The 27,213-nt window shown below is 42.2% G+C and overlaps 1 protein-coding gene across 1 annotated transcript in view; it reads right to left on the bottom strand.

Annotated features, from left to right (window-relative positions):
* Window positions 1-9,277: 9,277 nt before the first annotated feature.
* APP (amyloid beta (A4) precursor protein) overlaps window positions 9,278-27,213 on the bottom strand; it is a gene marked incomplete at its 5' end in the record, with an annotated part of 112,571 nt that continues 94,635 nt past the window's right edge. The window contains 3 exons of the mRNA XM_010014159.1: window positions 9,278-10,529; window positions 17,741-17,887; window positions 20,916-21,016. Of these exons, the coding sequence (XP_010012461.1) occupies window positions 10,428-10,529; window positions 17,741-17,887; window positions 20,916-21,016 (350 nt within the window). The remainder of the gene's footprint in view (window positions 10,530-17,740; window positions 17,888-20,915; window positions 21,017-27,213) is intronic.

Raw genomic sequence — 27,213 nt, 5'->3', positions numbered from 1 at the left:
TCCCAAGCTGGAAGCAATACAAAATGAAGTATGTTACTTGTTTACAGAGACAATACCTTGCCTGCTTTAAAACTAATTAAGACTTTTGCTTACAGATAACAAAATGCTAACAGCACTTATTGAGGTCTAATTATTTATTATTGAAGAAACACCAGAGTTTGCTTCAGCTAAGTGCCACCAAAGCAGATTAAAAAAAGACACTTTTGAAGAGTTTGCAGTTTATGCAGTCTGCAGCCAGGAGGGATGAAAATAATCTGAGCAGATTTATAAACAAATCCATGGTTTTGTGTTAATGGAGCCAGAGTTTGTTCTTGAGTTGTGTAATAGTTTGCAGCACTATAAAACTAAGGGAAACATTATGCTGTAGGAAAATGTTGAGGAATTTATTGCGTACACTTACAAAGTAGTTTAGTCAAAAGCATATGGAGCCATTTAAAATGCCATTTGGCTAGTACTGACTTGCCTACACTATGTGTATATTTAATGTTCATTATAATTATAGGTTCACAGAGATGCATTGACATATATGTATGCTTAGTGTAGTTGACTATGTGATAGAGGCCTTTGACTTTAGAACATTTCCTGAGTTGTGTATTTAAATTTGAACTTTTAAATATAAAAGCCTATATTAAATAGGATCTTGTGTATTTTATAAAGCTACAGAACTGCAGACCTCAGAGGGCTCCCAATTATTTCAAAATAGGATTTTCTGTTTTTCTTCTCAGCCAGCAAGAGAAATTGTTTGATTAGTCATTAATTAGCTGTGTTTGTATTTCTGTATACTATTGGGCTAAGAAAGAGTTTACTGGGAAAAAAGTGAATCTTCAGGCTTACATCTGAGTCTAAAACCCTGACTCTTAGTGTCTTGCCTTGCATACTGGTACTGCATTTTGAACAGGTATGTATTTTAGGTATGCTATCTTGGTAAGATTTCCTGACACAAAATTGCTTGCTTTCACAGGCATGCTCCCTTTTTTTTTTTAAGGGCAATTTTATAATCACAAAAAGGCAATATAATCTTTTGCTCTGTGTCAGTCTCAGCAGCATTAGGGATTTAATTTGGGCTGATGATGGACTGGACTGATCTCAGAAGCACCTCACCTTGTGCTTTGACCACAGCATCACAAGCAGGCTGTGGTCCATGTGAATGCAGCCAAGCACTTAGAAGTGAGATGTGAGTATGCCTTCAAGGCCCTGAAATCAGGAGGCAGATAAGAATGCATAATATATTCAAGACTCAGGATCTTGCATTGCTCAAGCACGTGTTTTGAATGCATAGGACTGCTAATGCTGCAGAACACTCCTTCTTTCAACTAAACTTGTTACAGCTTTCACATATGGCTATGAAAGCCATATGCCAGGGCTCATGATCTGAGGCAGAAAAATAGTAGACTGATGTACATGTTGCTGGGGTTTGGTTCCCAACCTTAGATGAGATTTTACAGTCAGGATCATGATTGGAAAGCCCTCTACAGCAAACCAGCAAGAAAAACCGAGGATGTGGGTATTTATTCTGTATCCTCCAGGCTTCAGAGCTCTGTCTCTTCTTCCTATTGAAGTAGGGCAATAAATCCTCCCCAGAAAGTAGGTTTGGATGTCTCTTCCTTTCAGAAACTGTTCAAGGTTTATTCTTCTGCTCATAAAATACGGTTGAGGTTTTTGCCCCTTGTTTATTTTATACTAAAAAATATGAGGAAAATATGAGTGAGTGAGTGAGGCATGGAAGCTCTCTGAATGCAAGTGTCTTGAGCCTCAACCAGTGATTGAGGCTCAAGTATACATAGGCTGTTCTATTGTCATCCATCCAATAGATTGCTAATCATGCATAGTGTTTTAACATGGCATTTCAGAAAGAAGTCCAAAATGCTACTTACCCACTTGCAACAGTACTGAGACTACTTTTCTGTCTGGACTTCAGATTTGAAAGATGAAACCACCTTCAATCTGCATTTATATTGTTTAGCTTAACCATAAGCTCAGTAGCAACTTAAACTAAAATCATACCAAATCCCAATTCCCTAATATTGCCAGAAGGCTAGAGAAGGTGGGAGTTCTGAGGAAACCGCAGAATTATCATTCTGATTTGCATTGTGTTATTTAACCATTATGTTTAAGCATTATATTTTCTGATCACAGTCATGCTCAGAATGATGATTCAGTCCCTTGGTGGGACTGGTGTATGTTCAGCCAATTTAAAGCGAGTTTATTCTCAGACATGTCGCTTGACTAAAAGTGCTGGGTTTTATTCTAATGATTCTATATCACAAATGTGATTCTGCATTAAAATGCCAATATAAGCCAAGGCAGTAGCAGTTGTCTTAGCTAGACACACTCTGCTGTGATACTTGTTTTATAAAGAGGGCCAATATGCCCACATCCCACCAAAGCCTCGCTTTGCACTGCCATGTTCCAGACGTGTCTATCTGGACCAGGCATTGTGGATGCTAAATGTTCTCCAAGCTTTGCACCAGTTACCATACACTCAGTCACTAGCACCTTTCAAGGAGTCCTGACACAGTGAGTTGTATGGGGAAGAACACAGTGGATATCTAGGAATCTCTTATACCCTTCCCCTGCCTCTTGTGTTTGGTCACCATAGGAAGCAGGATGCTGGGCTTAGGTGGACTTTTGCTCTGATACTGTATGTTTGTGTGCTTCTGCTACTTCTTATTCTTTCAGTTATCCTCTGGGTGGGCCTGGGAGACCCTTGGTCATGCCAATACTATGCCATGTAAATCAGACTTTCTCTGTTTTGAGCCTCCACTGGTAGGTCCTACACCCTTTGGAAGGTGTGCTCTGGTCCCTGCTTAGTGCACTGATTATGCATTGAAGAGGGTCAGGCTGGGGGTGCTGGTTGTTTTCTGGATGAACCACAGATCATGAATTGGGATTGGGATCATGGAGAAAATCTTTTTGTGGCTCCAGGTGTTTCCTTCTCTCAGAAGAGGCTGAGAGTTGTTCCACTCTCTGTGGGCACGTGCACCTTTAGTGTGCTCCAATGTCAGCAGATTTGAGAGCGGACAGCTGTCGTGGTTCAAGCCCAGCCGGCAACTTGGAACCACTCCTTCCTCCCCTCGCTCCCGGAGGGATGGGGAGGAGAATCAGAGGAATGTAACTCCCACAGGTTGAGATAACAGCACTCCAGTAACTAAGGTATAATACAAACCACTACTGCTACCAATAATAATGATAAGAGGAACAACAAGGGGAGAGCACACAACCGCTCACCACCTGCTGACCGATACCCAGCCCGACCTGAGCAGCGATCTGGGCCTTCCGGGTAACTCCCCCCAGTTTATATACTGGGCATGACGTGCTGTGGTATGGAATACCCCTTTGGCCAGTTTGGGTCAGGTGTCCTGTCTCTGCTTCCTCCTGGCTTCCCCTCCTCCCTGGCAGAGCATGAGACTGAAAAGTCCTTGGTCAGAGTAAACATCACTTAGCAACAGCTAAAAACATTGGTGTTATCAGCGTTGCTCCCAGGCTGAAAGTCAAAAACACAGCACTGCACCAGCTACTAAGAAGAAAAAAAAATGACTGCTGTAGCTGAACCCAGGACAACAGCCTGACACCCTCTCTGGACCAGGCCTTTAGGGCTGTCCTTGGCAAGCAGCAAAGGGAAGCTTGGCCAGCCCTTCTTCAGGGAAAGCAGCTCTTACTTGCTGCCTGTCATCAGCTTGCTCCTCTTGACTTCCCCTTCATTTATGGGGTCTTTTAAGGATAACACCTATCCTGGGGCATTGAATAGAGAGTTTTATTCTCCATATCTGCTTTTTATATACCCTTTTTATGTCACCTATGTCAAATTTAGGCTTTATAAAACACAGGCTATTGACTGCTAAACTCTTTTGGTTAATGAATTTTGGCAGCCCACAGACTTTCATAGCAGATTTTCTAGCAGCCCTATTGCCACAACCAGTCAAGTGCCTTGGCAATGCAGGTTTTGTATGCCAGAAAAAAGCCAAAAGACAAACTGTATCCCAATTGCTCTCTAAGTAAGTAATGGGCACAAATGATATTTAAAAAAAAAAACCCTGGGATAATTGCAGCTCAGTCTTCCCTTGCTCATTGTTTATGTCAGTTCTGGGGAGTCTTTTTTCTGTTGCACATAAGGGGTTTCTAATGGTCATACCTGCAAAGCAGGTGACGATTGTCTTTTGTAGTGCTGTGTCAGAGAGCACTAGCAGCAGACAAGGGGCTCTGTGATAAGTCCCCACATGCTAAACATGGCTGTGGTTCAGCTCCCCACATCCAGCCCTCACAGTGCCAATAAGCAGAGTCCCTCCAGGTTGTCACAGGGCACCACACGTGTATGGTATGGAGTAGGATTCTAGCCCTCACTACTGCATAGAATGGTTTGGGTTGGAATGGACCTTAAAGATCATCTTAGTTCTAACCTTCCTGCCATGGGCAGGGACACCTTCCACTAGACCAGGTTGCTCAAAGCCTCATCCAATCGGGCCTTGAACGCTGCCAGGGGTGGGGCAGCCACAGCTTCTCTGGGCACCCTGTGCCAGCGCCTCAGCACCCTCACAGCAAAGAATTTCTTCCTAATACCTAATCTAAATCTCCCCTCTTTCAGTTTAAAGCCATTACTCTTTTTCCCGTCACTACAGGCCCTTGTAAAAAGTCCCTCTCCAGGTTTTTTAGTCCCTATTTGGGTACTGGAAGCTGCTGTAAGGTCTCCCTGGAGCTTTCTCTTCTCCAGGCTGAACAAGCTCAACTCTCTTAGCCTGTCTCCATAGGTGCTCCCGCCCTTGGAGCATCTTTGTGGCCTCCTCTGGACTTGCTCCAATAGGCCCACGTCCCTCTTGTTCTGGGGCCCCAGAGCTGAATGCAGTACTGCAGGTGGGGTCTCACAAGAGCAGAGTAGAGGGGTAGGGTCACCTCCTTCGACCTGCTGGTCACGCTCCTTTTAATGCAGCCCAGGATACGGTTGGCTTTCTGGGCTGCAAGAATACATTGACACCCTGAAAGCCAACCATATTCTGGGCTGAATCAAGAGAAGTGTGACCAGCAGGCTGGATTGGGATGGATCCTGTCTAGCCTAAAATGTCGGTACACCCCAATGTTGCCTGAACATTGCAGACAGCCACAGTTGTGCCCCTGTGGCATTAACGGCCTGTGAAGGAGCAGCACGTCGAACATGGTGTGGGCACAGCAGCATGGCAGGCTGAGGCACAGCGCTCGGCACACAGCCTCCAGGCAGCCCTCGGGGGGTGCCCTGGTCTAGCAGTTCCATGCTAGCTGGGTGCTCCTGTGACACAGTGACAAGCGGCTGTGCCAGCCATGTGCCAGAGCCACCGGCCTGAGCGCCCCCATGGCTGCTGCCCTGGGTGACCAGCACAACCCACAGCGGGTCTGGCGCCCTCCTCACCCGGGGCCAGCCAGCTTCTTTGCATAAAAAAATAACCATGAAAATAAACCTAATTTTTCATAAAGCAGGTTGAGGCACGAGGCTCTTTAAGGGAAAATAAACCTTATTCAGCATTTGTTTGTTCTAGGTTGTGGGGTTTTTTGTTCACTTGTTTCCATGGGGTTCTAGATATCAAGTTATGTTGCTGGAGCTCAGCCCTCTCCTGCCAGCCTGGCAGGGACCACTGGTGACCATAGCTGGGGTTTGCTCCCATCTCTGGCAGCGGCTGGACGGGTGTGGAGCTCTTTCCATAAACCCTTTTTAGAGGAGCAGCACATGGGGTAAAATAAGATTTTGTCTCAACCCAATTAAATGGAAAAAGATCTCACACTTGAAATGCCCCCAGAGCTATAGCTTAGGCACAGTTAGATGGACTCAGTGTGGTGATCAGGGGCTCAAAATAGCCATCATTACCATGTCCTGTTTTGGATCAGCAGCAGCGCTGCATCTATTTCCAGGATCTGCTTCCTGCAGGTGCTGGTCAGGCCCTGCTGAGGGGTGTCTGCCCTGTGCCAGATAGTTTTCTCTCTATTTTTGTTATTTATTTATTAGCAGCATTTAAATAATGTTTACCTTTTGATCCAGGTGACATTCTCCCTGAAACAGAGGTGGGTGCTTTTATCCATTGAGCTACCTTAGAGAAACAGGGTTACAAACACGGGAAGCTCTCACTGGGGAGGCTCGTTGTCTGATGCAGTGTCCAAATTCAACTTTAACTAAGAATCCCATTAAAGCCAGAATAATTTATTACTTCTATATAAATCACAATACTTACTTATATTTGGAACATTTAAAGATTTTTCTGTATAGTCAGCCAAATAAATTTCCCAGATACGTAGGAAGTTGCAGGGAAGATTTAGTGCTTACTTCTTCTAGGAAGAAGGTGGAAGAGAGAATTACTGGGAAGCAGCGACAGAGAGGAGCCATCCTGGCCTGACCAAATCAAGACGTTAATTTTCAAGTGGTGGAAAAATTGCAAAGGAATGCAACCAGGATGCTGCACACAGCATTATTTGTAACCTGTTCTCATGTGTCATTAGGGTGTTTTCAATCTTGCTGCCTGGAGACATTTTAACAGCAGCTTACCCACCATCCACACAATCCATTAGTGTAAACAATAAAAAATGAGTCCTTTGACCAGACAGTGGTGGTCTTAAAATTGCTTTGGTAAGTGTAGATATAATGAGGATGAAGATTTTGGAGCTATGCGAGGATCGTGGCAGACCTAATGGAAAATCTAGCCACCGTGAGCTGTTCTCTGCAAGGGCAACACCAGGCCTCAGTTTGCTCCTCCTAGATTACCCCATAGCTGGAGGAGCAAAAGCCAGGTATTGAATGCAGAGCATGGCACGTATTTTAGGGTTAGAGTGTTTTTTGGTGTGGCTCCTCCAGTATGTGCCTGATAACATCTAAAGCTTCATTTTGGATCTGGCACTCATTAATCTGAGTGGGTCCATCCGTGCACACCAACCAAGAGTGGGACCACCAGCATCTTCAAAAGCCAGCAGGTGTGTGAGTGGCTGAGGAGGTTGGGGCTGGTCCTCATCCCTGCCCAGCACCGCTCTCCCTTTGCGGGGTCACCCTCACCAGCTCTGCTGATGGACCTGCAGTGTAAGCACTCCCTAACCCCATTCTGCCAGAAGGACTCTGGCTGGAAACTTTTCTCAGTAAATGTATCAGCTCAACAGCCAGGGCTGCTTTTATTTGATTTATTCCCTGCCCCGAGTAATTCCCTTGGGGCTGGAGAGGGGAATTTTGTTTCCAGCCCATAGCTGCACACAACCACCCTGCTTGGTTTATTGCTGGTGTGGGTGATATCCAATCAATCCCACACCTGGAAGTGAGGTGCTTAGTGACCATCCTCTGTCAGCTTTTCTACTTTATGAACTTGTCAAACTGTTTTTATTCACTCCTAATACAATCTTTCCATAATAAGGAGGTTGCACGGCTAGAGGAAGCTGCTGCTGTTACCTGGGAACTGTGATAAACTGCTATGCAGCTTTTGGGGGTTGCAGCAGCCATGGGAGTGTTCCTCTTGAAGTTTCATGAACTTTGTTCCACCCTGCACTTTATGTGCATGTCACGGTGTGCATTTATTGCCTTTCTGTCAGGAATGTGCCTGTGTGGAGGGAATCATAACAATGGATTACTTAATCAGCACATAAAACTGAGTGATTAATTAACAGGTCATCCACAAGTAGCAAGAGCAGCACCAGTGTCTCACTGGGCAAGTAACCCCACACCAGGAAGCTTGACTGGGAATTTTTCTCAAAGCAGTAGCATTTTCTATAACTGGGATTGCATGAGATTATAGTATTATAAATGGGATTTGCTCTAAAGGCCAGTGGCCCTCTCCATCTTATGGATTAGTCCAGCTCTCCTAGAAAGAATTTTCATAAAGCTCCTTTAATGAGACTGCGCCAAATTGAATTATGTCCTGTCTTCCTCTCAAAGTGGGATTTTAATATGATACAGGACGTGCACACAGAAGAAAGTCTTATGTAATCCTTTCTAGGGTATGCGTGGCCTATGTAACAAGACCTACACAGACAGACATGGGCCTAACCCTAAATATTTGTAAATATTTAGGAGCAACCGGAGACCTCTGCTCACCATCACCCATTATTCTGGCCCAAACAGCCCAGCTTTAAAACCAGAGATGGTAAATTCTCTGAGGACACAGGGCTCTGATCCCTTGCACTGACTTCCCTTGATGCAGTAGGGATGGGAGAGCAAAAGGAATAAACACGTGGTTGGCAACAGGCAACAGGAAGCTCCAGGAGTTTTTCCTGCTACTGGTTCGGAGTAGCAGGTGCCTCTTCATCATCCTGCATCCTCGCAGGTGGCTTGTGAAGCTACGTGCCCTGGCTGTCCCCGCGCTGAATGACCATACCTCCTGGTCAGCCAGCCAGCATGGCTGTGTCACAGGCCAGCAAAGTGTTGTGGAAGGACACGGATGAGGAAGGATGAACCAGTGCAACAGGGCTGGAAACCGTAATTTTCTCTTTGCTGAGATTCACCTGCTTACGTGAGCTGTGCAGCCCCACAGCTGCCACACCTCATCTTGTGGAGACAAAAGCTGCAGGCAATGCTGGAGAATAGGCTGCCACAGCTTGCAGACAAACTGAGTTAACGAGAGCCTTTCCCTGGACAGATATTGCTATCTTTATTCTACTCCTAACTCTCCTTTCTCAGTCCTGCTTTATCTAACCCATTTACTGTAGAGAAAGAGTAATTAGCTTTCTTTCTCATGCAACACACATCTCCAGTTTTGCTCCATCACCCAGCCTGTAGCTCTGCTAGCTGATCTCCAAGCTCAGCCTGAGGCGTAGAGGCCACCTTGGGGATCAACAGGTCCACTCACACACTGTAGTATCGCCTCTCTCGGCAGACAAGCCCTGTGGCGCAGGTGGTGGCGCAGGTTGCTGTGCTGTCCCTCCTCCAGAGGGCCAGGCACTGAAGGGAGCTCTCAGCCATGCTTCCAACCAGCCGTGAGCAGGAGGCACCGGGCTGGGATTTATGCACCACAGCTCACCATTGGCTTTGCCCTCTTCCTGCAGCTTTTGAGACAGATTACTGGCAGTGCTGTTTTACCCTCCTTGGGCACCTGCTGTCACAGCACAGTACTGGGCTGGATGGTCTTGCAGCCTGGGAGGCTCCTCCATGTGTTCACCGATGAGGCACATCGCAGGGCATTATCTTGCCAGGAAACTGGCAGAGGCAGAGCAGCAGTGGGGTGAGAACTTGCTGGCAAGTTGCTGCTGGGGATGGTTGGGGAGGCAGGTTAGTCATTCGCACCACACTCCTCCTGCGTGAGCAAGGGTGGCTGGTCAGCACAGAAACACACCACTACAACAGGGCTCCTCCAGGAATGTATTTATTTACATTAAAAGACTATTATACAAACTGAAAGAGAGGAAAAGAAAAAAAAAAGAGAGACATCACCTTAGAGGGGCAGGTGTGCTGAAGTCAGCGCCTCTCACTCCCCACCCCATCTTGCTGCCACCTTCCTTCTGCTCTGGTTTGACTGTGAGTGCCGCAATCCTCGTAGGAAAACCCCTTCCCAACCCTCTCAGTATGAACATGTTTTCTGTTTAAGTGGCTTTCAGAAATCATTTTCTGCCTCCAAAGAAAACTCTTGCCCAAACGTTTTTTTCTTAATTTATTTATGTAACACAGTGTAGAAAGCTATCAATTCATAAGCAATGGTTCTGTACAATCATCCTGCAGAGGATCCCTGTTAATTTTCGACCAGCAGGCACTTTCCCCCCCCCCCAGAAGTGCTTACAATTAACAGGGATTCTTTTTAATATTTTTTTTAAGATCAAAAAGATACATGGAAAAGAAAATAAAGTTTACCTTTCAATGCCTAAAGTGTGCACATAAAACAGGCACAAAGAAACGAATGTGTATTCCCATGATTTCTACGTCACTAATACAGCAGAGGCAACAATCTGTACAATAAAACGCAGCTGCAGAGGAAAAGAATTTCAATAACTCATCTGGAATACTTTTTAAAAAATGTTGTTTTACTTTAAAATGCATAGTGATCAGAAAAAAACGCTCAGCAAAGAGAAGCAGCTAAACCCCCACAGACACAGAAAGCATCCCCCAATTCTTAAAGCATATTCCAATTAGGACTTAATTTTGTCACAAATCACAAGAATAATATACAACTGGCTAAGGAGCTACATGATAAATAATTGGGAAAGAGAATCTATCCATGCACTAGTTAAATACAGCTAACCTCTTTACAGTACACAAAAAACATTCATTAATAATGTAGTGTAAAGACTGAAATGTAAAGAGAAAGAGAGAGAAAATACATTACTGATTTTATTAATTCAAGTTCAGGCATCTACTTGTGTTACAGCACAGCTGTCAAAAGGCGAGAATGAGTAAATAATAAAACAGAGTGTTTTTCTTTCTTTCCACATTATTCTATAACTGAACACCGATGGGCAGTGAAGCAATCATTCTGCTGTCCAACTCATGAGGCTGCTGTGGTGTCCTAGTTCTGCATCTGTTCAAAGAACTTGTAAGTGGGATTTTCATAGCCATTTTGCTGCATCTTGGAAAGGTGGCGCTCCTCTGGTGTCACTGCAGCATCCACCTGTCGTGAGAGAAACCACCAGTGTCAGATTCTTGCTTCATTCACAGCATACCCTGCATTTCCCCACTTTACAGCCATCCAACGTACTTTGTACCCTCCCTTGTACATTCAGGCAGAAAGCACTGTATGAAATGCAAGACAGAGTTTGTTTGACAGGTTCTTCACTGCCCTGTTCCCCTGCCCTTGAATTATTTTAACCAAGGGGTGAAAGAAAGGGGTCCTGAGCCAGCTCAGTCCAAATCTCGTAAGAAAGTCTAAAATGAAGGTGGCTGGGAAGTGACAGGGATACTTCTTCACCAAACTGAGTATTAAACCTAGGATTTGGAGTCTCTCACTTTGAAGAGACAACTGTCTCTGAAAGCTCTTCACTCCAAGTTACACAGGACTGCGAGCGGCATCATGAACAAAATCAGTAGAAGGCACTGCACCCAGCAAGAAATGAGAAACCAGCAAATAGCTTTGAAGAGCAAGAGATGTTCCTTCCAGCTTGGACAGTCATGGTTTACTTTTTGGACAGAGCAGTGTACAGGAGAAGATAAGGCTAAAGGAATAATTCTGCAAGTCCTTTTTTTGCTGCAGGACTTCAAAACCAGCTGACCAACTCAACAGTGGCAGCTTTGGTTTCTGTTGCCTGGCTCAGGAAGCATGCAACTCCACAGACAAAAAAAGGAGATACATTTTGCATCTCCCCGCTAGTCCCGCATTATTAGGTTTTTCCTCCTAGGATATACTGGTATCTACACTTGGGATCAACCGCACATCCAAAGAAAAGAAAAAGCTCACTAAGAAGCTGAAGGAAGTGGCATGAGGCTGCTTCAGTCTATACTGTGCTCTCAGATTTGTTGCAGGCGCTGTGATCTCAAGAGCAAAAAAAAAAAAATTAATTGGGAAAAATAAAATGCGGGTCACAATGAAATGCCAAAAGTAGCCAGGCACAAAGTGAGCAAAAGACCCCATTGCACTCATGGAAACAGAACTTCTCTGGCTCCAAGGTCAAGTTTGGTTCAGTTTAGTGACAAAAAGCTTGATGTGTCTACACTGGTTTAAGTATTTCTACTTAACAAAAGCTGACCTTTCTTGATTAGCTGGAAGACGGGCATAAGGACAGCTCAGTCAAGACTTCTCCACTGAATACCTGTGGCGGCTCCACAAATTATTTTCTTCCTTCACTGAACATTACAGTAATATAAAACTCCATCAAATTACAGTGGGAAAGAACAGTCTCTAAATGTTAATGAGGTATTTTACTTCTGCTGTACAAGCTCAGTAGCTGTTGTGTATTCAAAACCTACCATACCCTGGCTATCTTGCTAACCACCTACAAAAACAGAGCTAAGAAAGCCTGCTTGTCAGCTATTTCACTTGCTATCTGGTATCTCTAGTGTTTGACAGCTCTTAAGAGAGAAGATAAAAAGCCAATTTTACCTTGTTAAAGTTTAAAATCAGGAAAGTGCCTAAAACTCTAGGTATGCACATTTTCCTTTGGATTTCTGTAAGCAGTGACCTTTAGGAAAAACATCCATTTACTTTTAGCATAAAAATAGCCTTTTAGATAATGGAATGTGTATTCTCTCAAGAAGCCTTATACAGCAGTCTAACTTACTCCAACCCTTTAATAAAAAAGCAAAAGAGAAGTACTTGCATTTGATACTCATTTAAAATCTACTCTACAATAGTAACTCAGCTTAGTGAGGACAGACTATGACCTTCGGTAAGTTGTTTTGTGATTCCCTGAAGAAAGATTAAGGTTATGTTCTTCCGTGCTTGGGACAAACGCAGGCTGTTCAGCTTGTTTCTGCAGCCATTCTTTTATTGAGGTAGGTTATACCACAGTAGCACCGTTCTCACAGCACCACCAAGAAGTGGCTCCTCTCAGAGCCATCTTCTCTCCTGATGGTCTTTTGTCCGTTTCTGAAGAGAAGAAATGGCTGTGTGACACATGTATTGGACTGCTCAGATGAACTGCTAACCCCAAATCTTATCCATTTTCCTATCTGTTTCCCTTCCAAATCTCCTTGTCCATGTTTTAACTCTCACACTGCATTTTCAATCATCGCTGTTATCTGCCATCAAATCTCTTTTTCTTACACAGTAATTACACATTTTTGTGAAATGCCCAAGTAAAGGGTCACATACTGCTTTTGCTTGCAAGCAGAGTGAAACTGTCTGTAGCTGGGAGTCCTGAGCTTTCCAGCAAGCCCCTGACTCCTGCCGGCAGGGAGCAGGATGCCAGGCAGAAAGGATCACTGGCCTGAGTTGACACTGTGCTGCCTGTGTTTCTGATTCTGCAATATAACTCGACCTTTTTTGTTGTTAAAATACTGCCATTAGGCTGTCTTCCCCTCTCCCTCCCCTTTTCTTTCTTAAGTTGCATTTGCGTGCAGTAATTCTCTTATGCAACAAATCCCAAATCCATCTATTTCTTCACCTTCTGTGACATGCTCTTAGGCAGTGAGATCCTGTTTACAGAGAGAGGTCACTCTTGCTTTAAGCTGCTCTTTCCAGATTTCCCTTTTTTAGACATTTATGGGGGGATGGTCAGGGGGGAGCCTGTTCTTCTTTCCCTGCCCTCTCCCTCTCCAGAAGTGACAAAAGAAACTTATTTTCCTGGAAGATGCAATCTCCCCCTGGCCAGCCCATGTGCGTGGTGAGTGCTCAGCTTGGCTGTCAGTAATCATTGTGATCCATCAAGGACAAGAGAACCCCAGGGAATTTCACAGCCTGTCTCCTCTTCAACCTCTACACCCAAATCCCCAAGACATTTCTGTAAAACAAGGTGCTCAGCAGCCAGGATAAGCTGTGCACTTGCATTTTAAAGCCTCGTCCATGCCTGCTGCTCAAGCCTCACCTGTGCCCAGCAGAGAAGGCAGTCGCGGGGCAGGGTGAGAGGTAGTGAGAGATGCTACTGCTGTCTGGCAGAGCACTTGTTTTCAATGTATGTCACCAGTGTAACAGCAGTAGGGCCTGACAAACCCATTCCATATAGGTCTTGTACAAACACACAACAGGCCTAATCCCTGCCCTGAGGATCATGCAAATTTAACAGCGTTAACTATTTCCGTTCTGACAATGTTGCCGTATGCCACCTGCTGCTGCTGGAGCTGTCACTAACATGGCTGCAAAGGGAAGAGAAGTACAAAGCAGCACACATCTGTGTAGCCTTTTCAGCACTTAGAGAAAATAAGAATACAAAGCAAGTGCACAGGAAAAGCCACCCTTCCTTTGAATCTTGAAGGGGCTGCTGCAGCATCAATTCAGTCCTGGTTCTGGTGCACAACACCACACTACTGAAGCATCTAGCGCTTCTCCAAATCAAGAACCAAGACCTTCACAATTCACAAATAAACCCACTGACAGATTCTCTTCCAGCATGAAATTAAAGCACAATATGAAGCTCTGGGGTTGAAGAATCAGGCAACTCTGTATATCAATACATGTCTGCTGGGAGCATCTTCCTTTCTGGGAGGCTCCCCCACTAGGCTGGGATGCGGAGGAGGGGTATGCCAGAACCTGTGCTGTACTTCGTATTTAAGCACCAAACAACACTGTATTGAACTCTGTCACCCAGTTTAGCTTAAGCCTCCCACTCAGCACTTCTTATTCAGGGACTGGAAGATGTGATAAGCACACAGCATAACCTGCTTGTGGGAAAGAAATGGGGTAAGACAACAACATAAATAAAAGAGAATCAAAGAAAGTGCAATGCAGAAGAGGCTAAAAAATTGACGAGAAACTAGAGAAACTTGGAAGAAAATCAGGGAGGAGAAAGAGATTAGGAAAAAATATACGTACGCACAGTAAAATCAGACTGAATTTTTAACACCCTTGCACAATATTCCATATTGAAGTCTCACTTTGAGATAAAACCAGTTTATAGTGGAAGTCCAATAACCTCTGAAATACGGCATTTACAGATGAAAGGGATTTACTGAGGTTCCTATTTGCAGTCATTTTTTTAAATTTCCCCTTTAGCCTTCAGAATGACTAGTGCTGGTACTTCCATCCTTCCTGTAGCTGTCTGCTGCAGGGTAATCCATCTCGCTGCCAACCTATGTGCACTATTGCTCATCCTCAGTGTCATATTTTCTACTCACTTTTACCCATTTCAACTCTGCCAAACTCTTCCTCATGTTCCTTACAACCTCTGTCCTAGGTATTGCTCTGCCAAACAACATGCCTTGAACCTTATTACCTCCTTTGTCAGTAAATCCCTAAAGCCCTTTATCATTTTAAGAAGCTTTTTGCACCCATTACGGAGGTGGCAGAAGTTGAACACAGCATGTAAGAGGTGTGCGTACTCTGGGGCTGCTGAGAAGCTGCCTTGACACTTTTTTCTACAATGTGATGCCTCTTGAGAAAACAGCCTGGTCAGGTAGACCACCTCTCTTGAGACTGTTTGCACATCTATCCCCTTCTGCTCCACCAGCCTATGGATATTTCACACAGAAAATCCTCACTCACGTGGAGTCAGGAAGATGGCAATACTGCAGGAAAATTCACATGCTGCCTCCACACACACACGGGGCAGATCAAGAAACCAGACAGGAGATGTTGGCATCCTCAGAGATTCACCAAACACAACAATGGTAAATGGATGTTGCCTAATATACACCTGCAGATCAGACTCTTGAGAGATGGGCTTTGGAGAGTACTACAGCAATTCTAATGTCACCTCTGCTACTGCTGTAAGTCCTCCCATTGTCACCTCTCCCCAGGTGCTGCTGCTGGAGGTGCTGCCCCTGTAGCAAATGACCTTCAAAGAGAAGATCCTCAAAGAGGACAAGTTGAGACACTCAGCCTTTGTCCAGAGCACAGGAGAGGGGAGTACCACCTGCTTTCATGGAGGAAGTAAGCTCCAGCAGACAGCTCCTGCGTGCACATATAGTAGGTAATGTTCAATTCCTCAGTCAGTTATTTACTTAACTGTGGAAGTCTTTTTCCTGAGGAAGCTGAAACACTTTGAAACATTTTTATTCTCAGACATGGGAGAAACTCATTATGACACTTTTTCTAAATAGGACAAGTATATTCCTCCTCAGAGCTTTGAAAAAGGCTAACAGGATTTTTAATAACATCTATTGTTAAAGAAATCATAGTGAAATGAGAAGCAGTACTACAGAATTGACTTTTTGGAAGATAAGCATACAGGTGGAATAGGACCTGTTTTGTAATCTTGCATCCATTATCATGGAGTTAAATTCTCACAGTAACTTCTGACTTGCAACAAACAGGTTGCAAGATTTGTTAAAATATACTCAGCCAGCCTACATGTCATGTACAGTTATTTTTACATCAAGTGATTTTGCTCTTCCGCGCTTTTTGCGCGTAGCGTATCAAAGGTGTGCTGCTGCTAAATAGATTAATCCTCTTTAGAATGGAATAGCTTAATTTTGAAAATACCTTATGATTAAACATTGATTGTATATGGATCTTTGGGTGGATTCCCTCCCCCTCAAATAAGTGCTGCATGGGAAAGAACAGATGTTATGCCTTTCTTGCAGGCGAGAAGCTCAGACAGTGAGGTTATGCAGTCTGCCAAGACCACAGAGCAAGTCTGGCAGAATGAGGAATCCTGCCTGTCAGTGCCAGACACAATGCAGCAAATCCACAAGGCAACACCATCTACAGTGTGGTACTGTAAATTGAGCAATATTATCTGTACATCCGCATGCTATGGCTTTATGGTTTTATCTGAAAATTGTTTTTTATTCCCTAAGTGATAATGCCATTTTGACATGAATTACTTGTTCATCTTGTGAGTGTTATTTCTAGTCCAACATTTCCAAATTTGCTGTCACTGAAGAAAGTCCGTAGGAATCCAGGATTATCTTTGCCATGTTGCTCTATCAGGTGAAGCTCACCTGAAGTTTTAAGGTGTTACTGCAGTAATGGAATGTCTACATTCAATATGTGATTCAGGGCTCTGGCCCAGCAAGCCTCCTGGCCTATTCTGTTGTCGCTAAATTCAGCCAAAGAAGGGTCTGACGTGCAACTGTTGGCAGCAGCTATCAATTTGGTGGTTTAAAACTGAAACCTGTTCCAATTTTCTACAAAATGGGCTGGAAGCTTTCATATGGAAAGTTAAAGCTGAGATTCTTGTTTGCTATTTCCTGACTCTTGGTCCAGTATTCTGCACAGCTTGCTGTCTGCTCAGATCTCACCCCAAACAGCTGGTGCTCTTCTGACCACGTCTCTTTGGAAGCTTTCAAACCACACGGGCAACCACAGCACGGACACAGGCATGCACAAGCACTGTGCAAAGGCTTACTCAAGGATTTTTAAGACCCTTCATTGCCCCAGACAATGGAATACATGCATCAGGAAGCACGTATGTCTCCAGCAAGACCAAAGGCAGGTTCATTTGACTCAAGGTGAAACCAACATAACAAGGAAAACCACGTGCCTCTAGTGCTTGCTAATACAAATACTATCCATGAATCAGACACTCACACAGTAAACTATGTATCAATATGCAAGAATAAAAAATAAGTTTTATGAACCCCCCTTCCAGTTCTCATAATTAAGTTTTTCTACCTACAAAGACCTTGTCTTAAATCTAAGCAACAGATGAAGCATTTTAAGTTGCTGTAAACCAACCAAAAATCATACTTGGTAGATTGGGAAGACACAAGGGTTTTCATCTTGAAAATCTCATATAAGAATCTATGTATGATTTGTTTCTCAAATCTATGAGTTTCAGATTAGCCATAAATCAAAAGCTGTTAGTGGCAAAAGGGAATCTTGTTTATAGAATAAAAACTAATAAAGTGTATGTACAGGTAAAATCCTTGTCATGTACAGCACAATCCACAGAAGAGCTGCCTCAAATGTTTATCTGCAAGCTAAATAAAGAATTCTGTGTGTGTGAATTCCCAACAACAGCAAACCCAGCTTTTTCCCCTTGTGCAGTATCAGCTCATTGCCCACTGTTAAATTTCCTCTAAAAAGAACCTTTGCGTTATGTGGTGATTGGTCTGAGATAATTCCAGAAGAGATTTTTGTGGTTTTACACCCAAATTAACATAGTTTATATTGTGCCTGCGTTTACTAAATAAGGCAATTTGATTCCACTCTGCTAGACACAACTACTCCAACTCTGAACACGAGGCTTGCCAAAACCATGGTTTCTTCATTTGTAAATATATTTATAGAGCAGTGTGTTGACTGTGTTGTACATGTGACACCAGTTGTGCTTGGTAGTCTTTTCTTACCTCCACAACCCCATGATGAATAGATGTGTACTGCTTCTTCTTCAGCATCACCAAAGTAATGACAATGACTGTTGCTATGACAACACCTCCCACCATAAGTCCAATGATGGCACCTTTATTTGAACCCACATCTTCAGCAAAGAACACCTAGAAAAGAAAAATAGAGGAAGGTGGCTAATAAAAAGTTCACCGAATATCTGGTTAACCTGTCCAGCAATATAAAGCTTACTGAAGTACCAGTAATTAAACACTACTGCATGTCATCCTAATAATTCAAAACTGGATCGCTATACAATGCCCTCACAGCTGGAGAAGAGCAAATTTGGAAATCTGGATTGCCTCTGGTGTAGCAGTGCTGTGGCTAAGGGGAAGGCTCTTCTCTGTGTTTCTTCTTCACACAGGTCTTAGATAATAGCCGCTTTTTTTCTTGGGTAAGCAAGTCAATATAATTGCAAAATGGCTGATGAGTGTGTTGAGGAGTAACCAGGGAGCACACACGTTTTTTACTTTCAGAATGTTAATCATTAAAGTGCTCACAAATCTACATCTGTGTGGCTTGCTTGGACCATGATGCATTTCTTTGATAAAAGAGTAGTGAAGACCCGTAGGACAACAGTGAAACTTGCACGCGGTTGCAGCTGGGAGAAGATTCTTACACCAAAGAGACAGAGTCCAACCATGCTGATTTAAGTGATCATCGAGGGATGCCTCAAGATTTCACAGGGTAAAGGGAGAGGGGTGATAACAATACTCATGTGAGACCTAGATGAGGCAATAGCTGTGTGAAAAACAGAGATCACCTGAATTATATATACTGATAAGGCAAAATGAGGACAGCAAGATGCTTTACCATGCATTCAGTGAGACTGGCTTTTAGCAACAGGAGCAGGTATGAAAAGTGGTGATTGTTTTCACTGTCCTGTTTTGTATTCAACAAATATGTTAGATTACTTCACATCTATGCATATTTTACAAACCTTTTGTCTGCTTGTCAATAGCAGCCTTCTATTATTATTATTTTTAACCAAAATTGGCAAAAAGGATTACATTCACAGAACTGTAAGACTACCTCACTCTGAAAGACTAAATACTTTGACAAGTATTTAACAAAAATGCAGAGGGAAGCAGGAAACCAGCTGAGAATTATAACGAGCTGTATAACATTTGCACTCTTTAAGAAACACAATCTTCCTCAGAGAGGTATTAAAGCATGCAGTATAAATATTTATATTGTTCCCAGTCATAAGCAAAAAATGTGTTTGAACAAGGTTAAGAATTCACTAGAACATACACACAATGGACAGTGTTGGCATAAGCTGAAGTGAAGTAATAATTTCTTTTGACAATTTTACCTGCCCAGGACTGAAATTCTGTTACCATACTATTTAGGACCACTGCTGAAATACATGTGCAACAGAGGAAGGCCTTAAGCACTCTGAGCCATGAATATCAACTGAACGTACAGCTAAAACATGAACATCCATAAAGGAGAAAATAACTGCAATTTCGGCTCAATTCAGAAGTTTGTGTGGTAAATACAATGTGCGGCTGAATTCAAAGGTATATCCTAAGGAGACTGTTTCACTAAATCCTACCAGGGCACAGAGAAGGAAAACACAGATGAAAAAGTATTTTCTGCTTAATGCTTTTGAATTAAAGCTAATGGAGAAGGGCATAGGCCAGGGTATGGCGTGGGGTAGACAAGTAATACTGTGTAAGGCATAGTGCAGTACTTTCTCAGCAACACTGGTCTCCGTGCTCAGTCTCAATTGAAAAGACAACCTAGAGGTCAGCTTGCCAATATTTAAGTAACAGTTGTACCTATGAGTAAGAAGTATGGCATAAAATGCTTTAAAAAGCTGGAAACACCCTATTTTAAGCATGACACAGATTACCCAAATGCAGGGATTACAACTTACTCCCCATCAGCCACCATGGTTGAGGGTTATTTCCAGCACCAAACTGCTCAGGATGGTATCAAACCACTTAAACATTAAAGGTTGCTGCTGGGAAGTGCATATGACACAGGATCAGTAATTCCGTGTCTGAAAAGCATTCCCGCAAATGCCTTCCCTTCAATAAACTACACGGGTTTACTCCGTCAGGATGTTTAACCCATCTGAGCTAAGCATGTCAGAATTTCCCAAATTAGGGCTAAAGCATTTTGGATTAGCTCGTCAAACTGGGAATTCTCAGTTCTCAGCATCAAAGAGATGGCAGAATATCTTTTCACACAGTGATTGCCTAGTTCAAATGCAAATTTGAATCCCATGTTAATTTTAATTTTCAGCACTACTTAGCTTTAAGAATATATTAAGAAAAAAACCTTTCAAGTTTACTATCTGTATAATGAAAGTCATGGAACTGAAATCTCATCATGTAATATACCCTTGAAAAAGAGGAACCAGAAAAGGTTTATAGTCAATACTGCTATATGTGTTCTTCATTACTTATTAAGGGATTGAAAAAAGCTTTTAGAAAATGCTTGTTCTTACATGCTTTTGGTTGCTACTTTTGTGTTCATAAGAAGCACAGTTCAAATATGCAACAACATTTTGCTCCTACCTGCACTTCACCTGTTCATAACTTAATATACCTTAAGGAACAAAACACACAGATAAATCCAAGTATAATTAAGGCCAATAGAGAATCTCTTCTTATCCCAAGCAGGCAATCTTGTGAAAAGTTATGCTCCATGGAGTTCAGCCTCCTTCATGCACCACCACCATCTGTTTTGACAGAAAAGGAATCTATTCCTGAAACAGTGTCACTCTATTTCTTGCTGCATCATGCTGCAGGTCTCCACAAAACTTTTTTTCTGTTCTTTTTTAAACTTAGTTACCATTCTCCTCCCTCTGTATACCTTCTCTTTAGTTATGAGACCATGATGCATGGACAGTGGGACAAGTATTGCCCATATGACCACATACAGCCACAGGACAGTGCAACGCAGGCACTGTCAGAATTTCCTCTCAATGTCTTTCCATCCTCTCTGCTGACACTATTCCAGGTTTATTCTCATTTAAGAGAGAACCAGAAAAATCATCATCTGTTTACATGAAATCTTTCAGCATCCACATCTCTCAGGGGAAACACGGCCACACCTGAACCACTAGTTCAAGGCTGAATTGGCAACTCAAAATGGACGTGTGGAAAGCACCGTTTGTTCACTCACCAGCTTTTGATGATGAACTTCATATCCTGAGTCATGCCTGAACTCTGCATCCATCTTCACTTCAGAGATCTCTTCTGTTTTAACATTGGTCAACCCAGAACCTGCATTGCACCGCAACGATAATCCATTAAAGTCATCGACTCAATTACGTTTTGCTTACCTCCACCATTACAAGAGCAGATGGCAATCATTCACGCGGAAGAGGTGTGGTGCAGTGTGAGAGGGAACTGGGAGGAAAGTGAGGTACATTGGATGTTTCAGTCCCACTGAGGTGACACAAAATGAGCTGGTAAAATTTCTCCTCTGTTAAATGTTCCTTAATCCACTGCAGCTATGCTGGTAGAAGCATCAAAGTCTTTCAGCATGAAACACTGCAAGAACTAAGCTGTGAGGGACCAACAGGTCTCCTGAATTGGTTCACAGGATGCAGACAGATCTGCTCTGACAGCCTCTTTAGCAATGTCAAGAAAATTTGGTATTTAGGCTGAAATCTTCCTTCTCCCTAAGCTCAGGCTGATGTGAGGTGAAAAACCACACAGCCACAGTGTGAGGTGGAAACCCCAGATACGGTATTTTCTTGCTTCCTGTGGGTCTGTACCTTTTACACAAGCATGCATTAAAAAGGGTTATTAAAATGTTTGTTAAGTTTACACAGTTCTTACTTGTTTTTTTTTATTTCAGACTGTTCAGAATTAATATGATTCTAGTCTTGATTTCTGCCTGAGGCATGGTCACTGTCCTTGATTAGAAGCACATTGTAAAGCAAGTAAGCAGAGCTGCAGCCATTTTAATTGTAGATAGTTTTGCAGTCTATTCTCCCATTACTGGTGTAAAGGGGAGATGCTACAGTTGTCTAACTGGAAAGAAGACCAGGATTTTCTCCTAGAAAACAGCCTGAGGAGAATGAGCCAGACTTAAAACAGCTAAGCAGTACATCCTGTATGTGTGTCCTGAATTAATGTTTTGTCCTGACAAGCTGGCTCTGGTTTATAAAGAACATATGGGGGTATTCATGTAGCTGGTTATTTTCTTGCTCAGTACCAACCGATTGACATTTGTATTTCTTGGAGGTACAAACACTGCAGAAGCATGGTGTTTAGGAGAAGTTATTTCCTCACCCTATCTAATGTAATAAGCACAAACTGGTTCTAATTCCTTATCTATATTTACTTCAGCATTTTAGCACCCCACCTCCTCTCTCCAAGCCTTCCTTCTTAGTATTTTGGGCTGACCTTAAGCTCCGATGCAAAAGAAGAACCTCTTTTTAAAATTCTCAGCATTACTGACTGCTCTTGTGCTCCACTGTGTATCTGGACTCTCAATAAATTCCTGAATACTTCCATGTGCCAATGAGCTCCACAGTCTGAAGTAGCACTCAATGCAAGAATTATTGCCCTTTTATCACCTTTCAATGTGCAATTTCTTTTTCATTAAATGCTGATTTATTTTTGTATTATGACTCAGCAAGAATGGACCTTTCCAAGAGCTTCTCTAGACTGTACAATCAAATTCAAAGGTTCTGATCTTTCTTTTTACAATAAACCATGCAAAGGAGAGAACAAGAATCATCTTCATGCAGTAAAGTATTTATGGTTATTTTCTTGAGCAGTCTGACTGCCCCATAAATTCTACCTTATAAGTGTCTGTCTGTTTTGTTGGTTTTTTTTAAGGAATGAAGCACTTAAAGACCCCAAATCTCTTTACTAAGCATCTGAGTTTTGATGCCACATTACTGTACTGACACAAGTATACTTTGACGTTTATATACGAGAGCATTTCTAAATGAAAGAACCGTAAAGTACTTGAGAAGCTGCAGTTTGAAAACAAACCATCATGTTCTGTCAATGAAATGCAGGAGGAAATGGAGGTGAAGAAAATAAAGCCCAGGTGGTACCTGAAAAGAGGTTTAACATTCTATCCTTGAAGCAGCCATTGTTAGTTTTCCAGATTAAAACAGGAATAAAATTTACTCTCCTTTGCATGTAATTTCAAAATAGCCTCTACACCTGCATCAGTGGGAAGTGAAAACGAAAACGTGTATCTGGCTACATGCCTCTTCAAAACCCTTATTGTTTTCAGGATTAAAGGGGATGGGAAAAAATCCAACAGTGGAATAGCAGTGCTTTGCATAGATAAAATAGCTGGGGGAAAGGGCTTTCCCAGAACTTGGTTCACTGCCCAGAGCCGTAGTGGCTGATGAGGTGGCCGGCTCCCAGCTGCTTACCATTGTGCACAGCCACACTTGCTGCCCCCCCTTAGACATGCTGGCAAAAGCTCCACGTGGAAACTTCCCCAAGGCAAGAGCCTGGGGAATTGCACAACTCTCCTGCTACAACTGCCGAATTCACTGAAGCTATAAATATTGATTAGAACATACCCATACATATACAACCTAAATCGGTGAAGAATAAAGTTCTCTTTTGTTGAGGCAAGTCCTGCCTCCCAAACTTCCTAGAGGTCACTGGAAGAGTTAGGAAGCACATGGGGAACAGTGATTCGACTTGGATGACAAGGATTAAGAGGGAAAGTCCTACATGACTTTCCTAACTGATTAAAAGACAGGAAATGAAGTGTAAATACACAGCCATTTTTCACAACGGAGGAAGGTTACCAGCAGGGTCCCACAAGGATCTGTGCTGTGTTGTTTGTAAAGTGATCTGGATAAGGGAGTGAACAGTGATGTGACAAAGTTTATTGACAAAAAAAGAAAAGAAAAACAGAGGATAGTCAAAGTAAAACCAACTGTAAAGAACCACAGAAGGATATTACAAATTCTGAGTGAACAATAAAAGGGAAATTATATTCATGTTGACATAATGTAAAGTGGTGCTCACAGGGACACACGGCCCTAACTATACATACACAACAACAGGCTCTAAATTATCTCTGTTCCACCCAGGACAGAGACCTTGCAGTCAGTGTGGGTAACTCTCTGTGGGCAGTTGGCTCAGTAGCAGTCAAAAAGGCAAAGAGAAAGATAGGAGTAATTATGAGGGAACAGAGAAAACAGAAAACATAGTTACAGTGCTGTATAAATGATGCATCCTCATTTTAAATCTGGCCATCCATTCTGGCCACCCCACCCCAATCAAAGGCAGAACTAGAAAAGATATGATGCAGGGAGACAGAGACAATCACTGTTATGGAATGGTTTCTATACAAGAAGGACTAGACAAATCGTGAGCCTTCAGACTGGAAAAGACAACCAAGGGGTAACATTAGAGAGGCCTACATGACTATGAATGACAAGGAGAAAGTCTACATAAACGGTCATTCATTATTTCTTCTAAGAAAGTACAGGAGACTAACATGGCTATGACACAGCAGATTAAAAAATAATGAAAGTCTGTGTGTGTGTATATATATATAAAAAAAACAAATCTGGCATAATGCAAAATTGGACTGTGGAACTCATTGGCACAAACCATGAGGATGTTCAAAATACAAAGGAACACAAGCAAAGAAGAACGTTCCATCCAGGGTTACTAAAAACAACAGTAACAATACAACTTCCAGTCCTGGCACCTATCAAACGCTGCTTGCAAAAAGCTCAGTGGATGCAGCAGGAGTGTAAGGCAGACATGAAGCCTGTAAGTATCCTGTATGCACCACTGCTAGAGGCAAGATAATGGACTTGGGTACTTCTGCTTTTGGGGTCTGATTACTTTTACTGAGGCAAGCTACGATAGCTCTGACCATGTGTCTTTGTTAGCTTCAGTTAAGCAGAGCCACAGGCAGGAGTTACAGCACCATTTCAGGGGGCAGAATAGGTCAGGAGCCATCACATCAATGAATGAGTGATAGAAGATGATATATTCACCAGTAGTCTCAGCTGCCGGAAAAATGCAAGCTCAGGCTTCCCTAAAGCCACAATTCTTTGAGGGCTGGGTCCCCCTCTTCCTCCCATTCCCATTAAACAGTAGCATGGGAGCTGTACTTCCAGCATGCAGCAGGTTAAGCAATCTTTTGCCTTGATATCAGGCACAAATATTTTGTTTTGGGCCAGGTGACCAAGGTCTGCTGGCCTACTTGGCCTTACCAATCCATAAAACCACAAGGAGATCTGAACACAAAGTAGGACCTGCTATTAGGAAGTTAATGACTAATTAAAACTTAGTTTTGGCAGCTAGCGCAGGCAAAAGGTCAGAAACAAAAATCTTTCATTGCACTAACAAACCTGATAGCAATTTTTCCCTTCCTCCTATCTCCCTTAGAGTCGAGGAAAACAACTTTTAGAAGTATGACTAGGGCAAACTGGCGGCCTCCTGAAAATAACTGATTACATAGGAAGAGAAGCAGGACTGTACTGGAATCTATTAAGTACCTGGTATAAGACAAAAATATATACCTGGGGCTGTAAATGCCTTTCTACCATGTTACTTTATAGAATTTAGACCTTCTATTAACAGGCTTCTCCTTATTTCCAATTAATTCACTTTCTTGTCCTGGTGACTATATACTTAGACCTACATGGTAAAATCAAAGATTTATTTTTCAAAGGTAGTTACTGAAGAAAGAAAGGTGTGCGAATCAGGTTAAGATGCAAACAGCTAGGGGCTACCTATACCACTCTACTCTTGTGCTGAAGACAAGCATACAAAGAAAAGTTAACTATATGATAAGAACTTTAATTCTGACACAAAATAATGTTTTTTTTCCTAGCAAGTCTAAAGTACCCAAACACAAAAGCCAATGTAAAACAAGAAAAGCGAGAGCAACAGCCTCACAAATAATGATAATTATTAGTGCTTTTCCTTCTGAATTACATACAATCTTAGGGAATTGTTTTTCTAATTACATCAATTTAAAGAAGCTACAATTCAGCTGGCAAATATTAACTTGCAACTCCTTAGAAAAACTGACAAAACTATTTAGCCGTCAAAAACACAGGTTTAAAAGCATTTAGTAAAATCCATCAAAATAAGATATGATGGCATTTAATTCTATGGCTGTCAATTAGCAATGTTAACTGCTTTTATACATACATGTGTACACATGTACATGTGCGTGCAGACACACATCACCAAACATCAGAGAGAGCAGCACATGAAAACCTTACTGTTCCTTGCCCTTAAAGAAAAAATAAATGGAACAAAAAAAAAGGACATATTGAGTTAAAACCTACTCATAAAAAAAATAAGTAGCTCCTTTAGGGAACACCTTATTCTTACGCAGAGAGCTTCTGTGTTTGTGTAACATAAATTTAGGCTTTAAGAAGAATAAGGGTATAGAATGAATTCCAGAAAAGATGCAATTAGGTGTACATTATCTACAACACTACTTGTTAACACTACCAGTTAAGTAACAGCCTAGCTAGATTTTGTGATTTTGTTCTGCAAGGATTTGAAACAGTATTTAGCTGTGCCTGTGGTTTTCCAGTTACTTTCAGAGTTAAAAATTAAACCTCCAAGCCAAGCACAGCTGAAACTACCAGACCTGGGTGGTCTCTATGTAGAGGAAATGAAAGGTAGCACGTTTAAGCAACTGATGAAATGACTGCATTCAGGAAAACGTTTAACTCCATGTCCATGAACTGTCTTTGAGTAATGGCAAGAACAAGAAATGATTTGTTGAATCAAGGCCTGTTACAAGAAAAGTAAACACCTTTAGCTGGGTGAAGCTTCATCTACAATAAAAGGGCGGATGGAAAGGAATGCAGTGTTTGAACAATTACCTGGGTAGATACCTGCATGTTCTTCCAACTATTACTTCCATATGACTCTATGACTTTGTACAGGTCATTTCATTTTGAAATGAAAGAACAATGAAGATTATATACTCAGTTTTGCAAGGACAACTCATCCCGAGGACTAAGTACTTACAAGAATGCATGGAACTAAAACTTTCTGGTCTTTTCTCAGAAGTCAGTGAAATGGTGGTTTGCTTTAACTTTGTGGATGACTACAGAGCTCTCAAATTGGAGAAAGCAGAAAATAAGTGCAAAAAAGAATGCTATCTTTTTTAAAAAAGAATCTCATTGGAATTTAATATGAGATACCCATTCTAAGAATACCAGAGATTATTTTAAATGTGTGCAAAAGTGAATAATTCAAATAAGTAAAATTTGGTAATCTTTCTGCTATGTCAATGCAGATGCTGTGCATATGCACATATAATTGCATTCACAGTTAATAACTATCTGATTTATAAAACAAAACAACCTAATGGAAAAAATCCATTAATGATTTTTATTTGGTAGCTGCAGACAGTTGGTTTAAGACAACTGTATTGAACTAATATCACTAAGACAGGAAAAAAACCCTGGCCATTTCTGTAAAGAAAATCATAAATAATTCAC

Source organism: Nestor notabilis, unplaced genomic scaffold (genome assembly GCF_000696875.1).
Source record: "Nestor notabilis isolate BGI_N333 unplaced genomic scaffold, ASM69687v1 scaffold3905, whole genome shotgun sequence".
NCBI classification, from domain to species: Eukaryota; Metazoa; Chordata; class Aves; order Psittaciformes; family Psittacidae; genus Nestor; species Nestor notabilis.
Note: the sequence above shows the minus strand (reverse complement) of the source record. Positions and strands in the feature narration are given on the sequence as shown.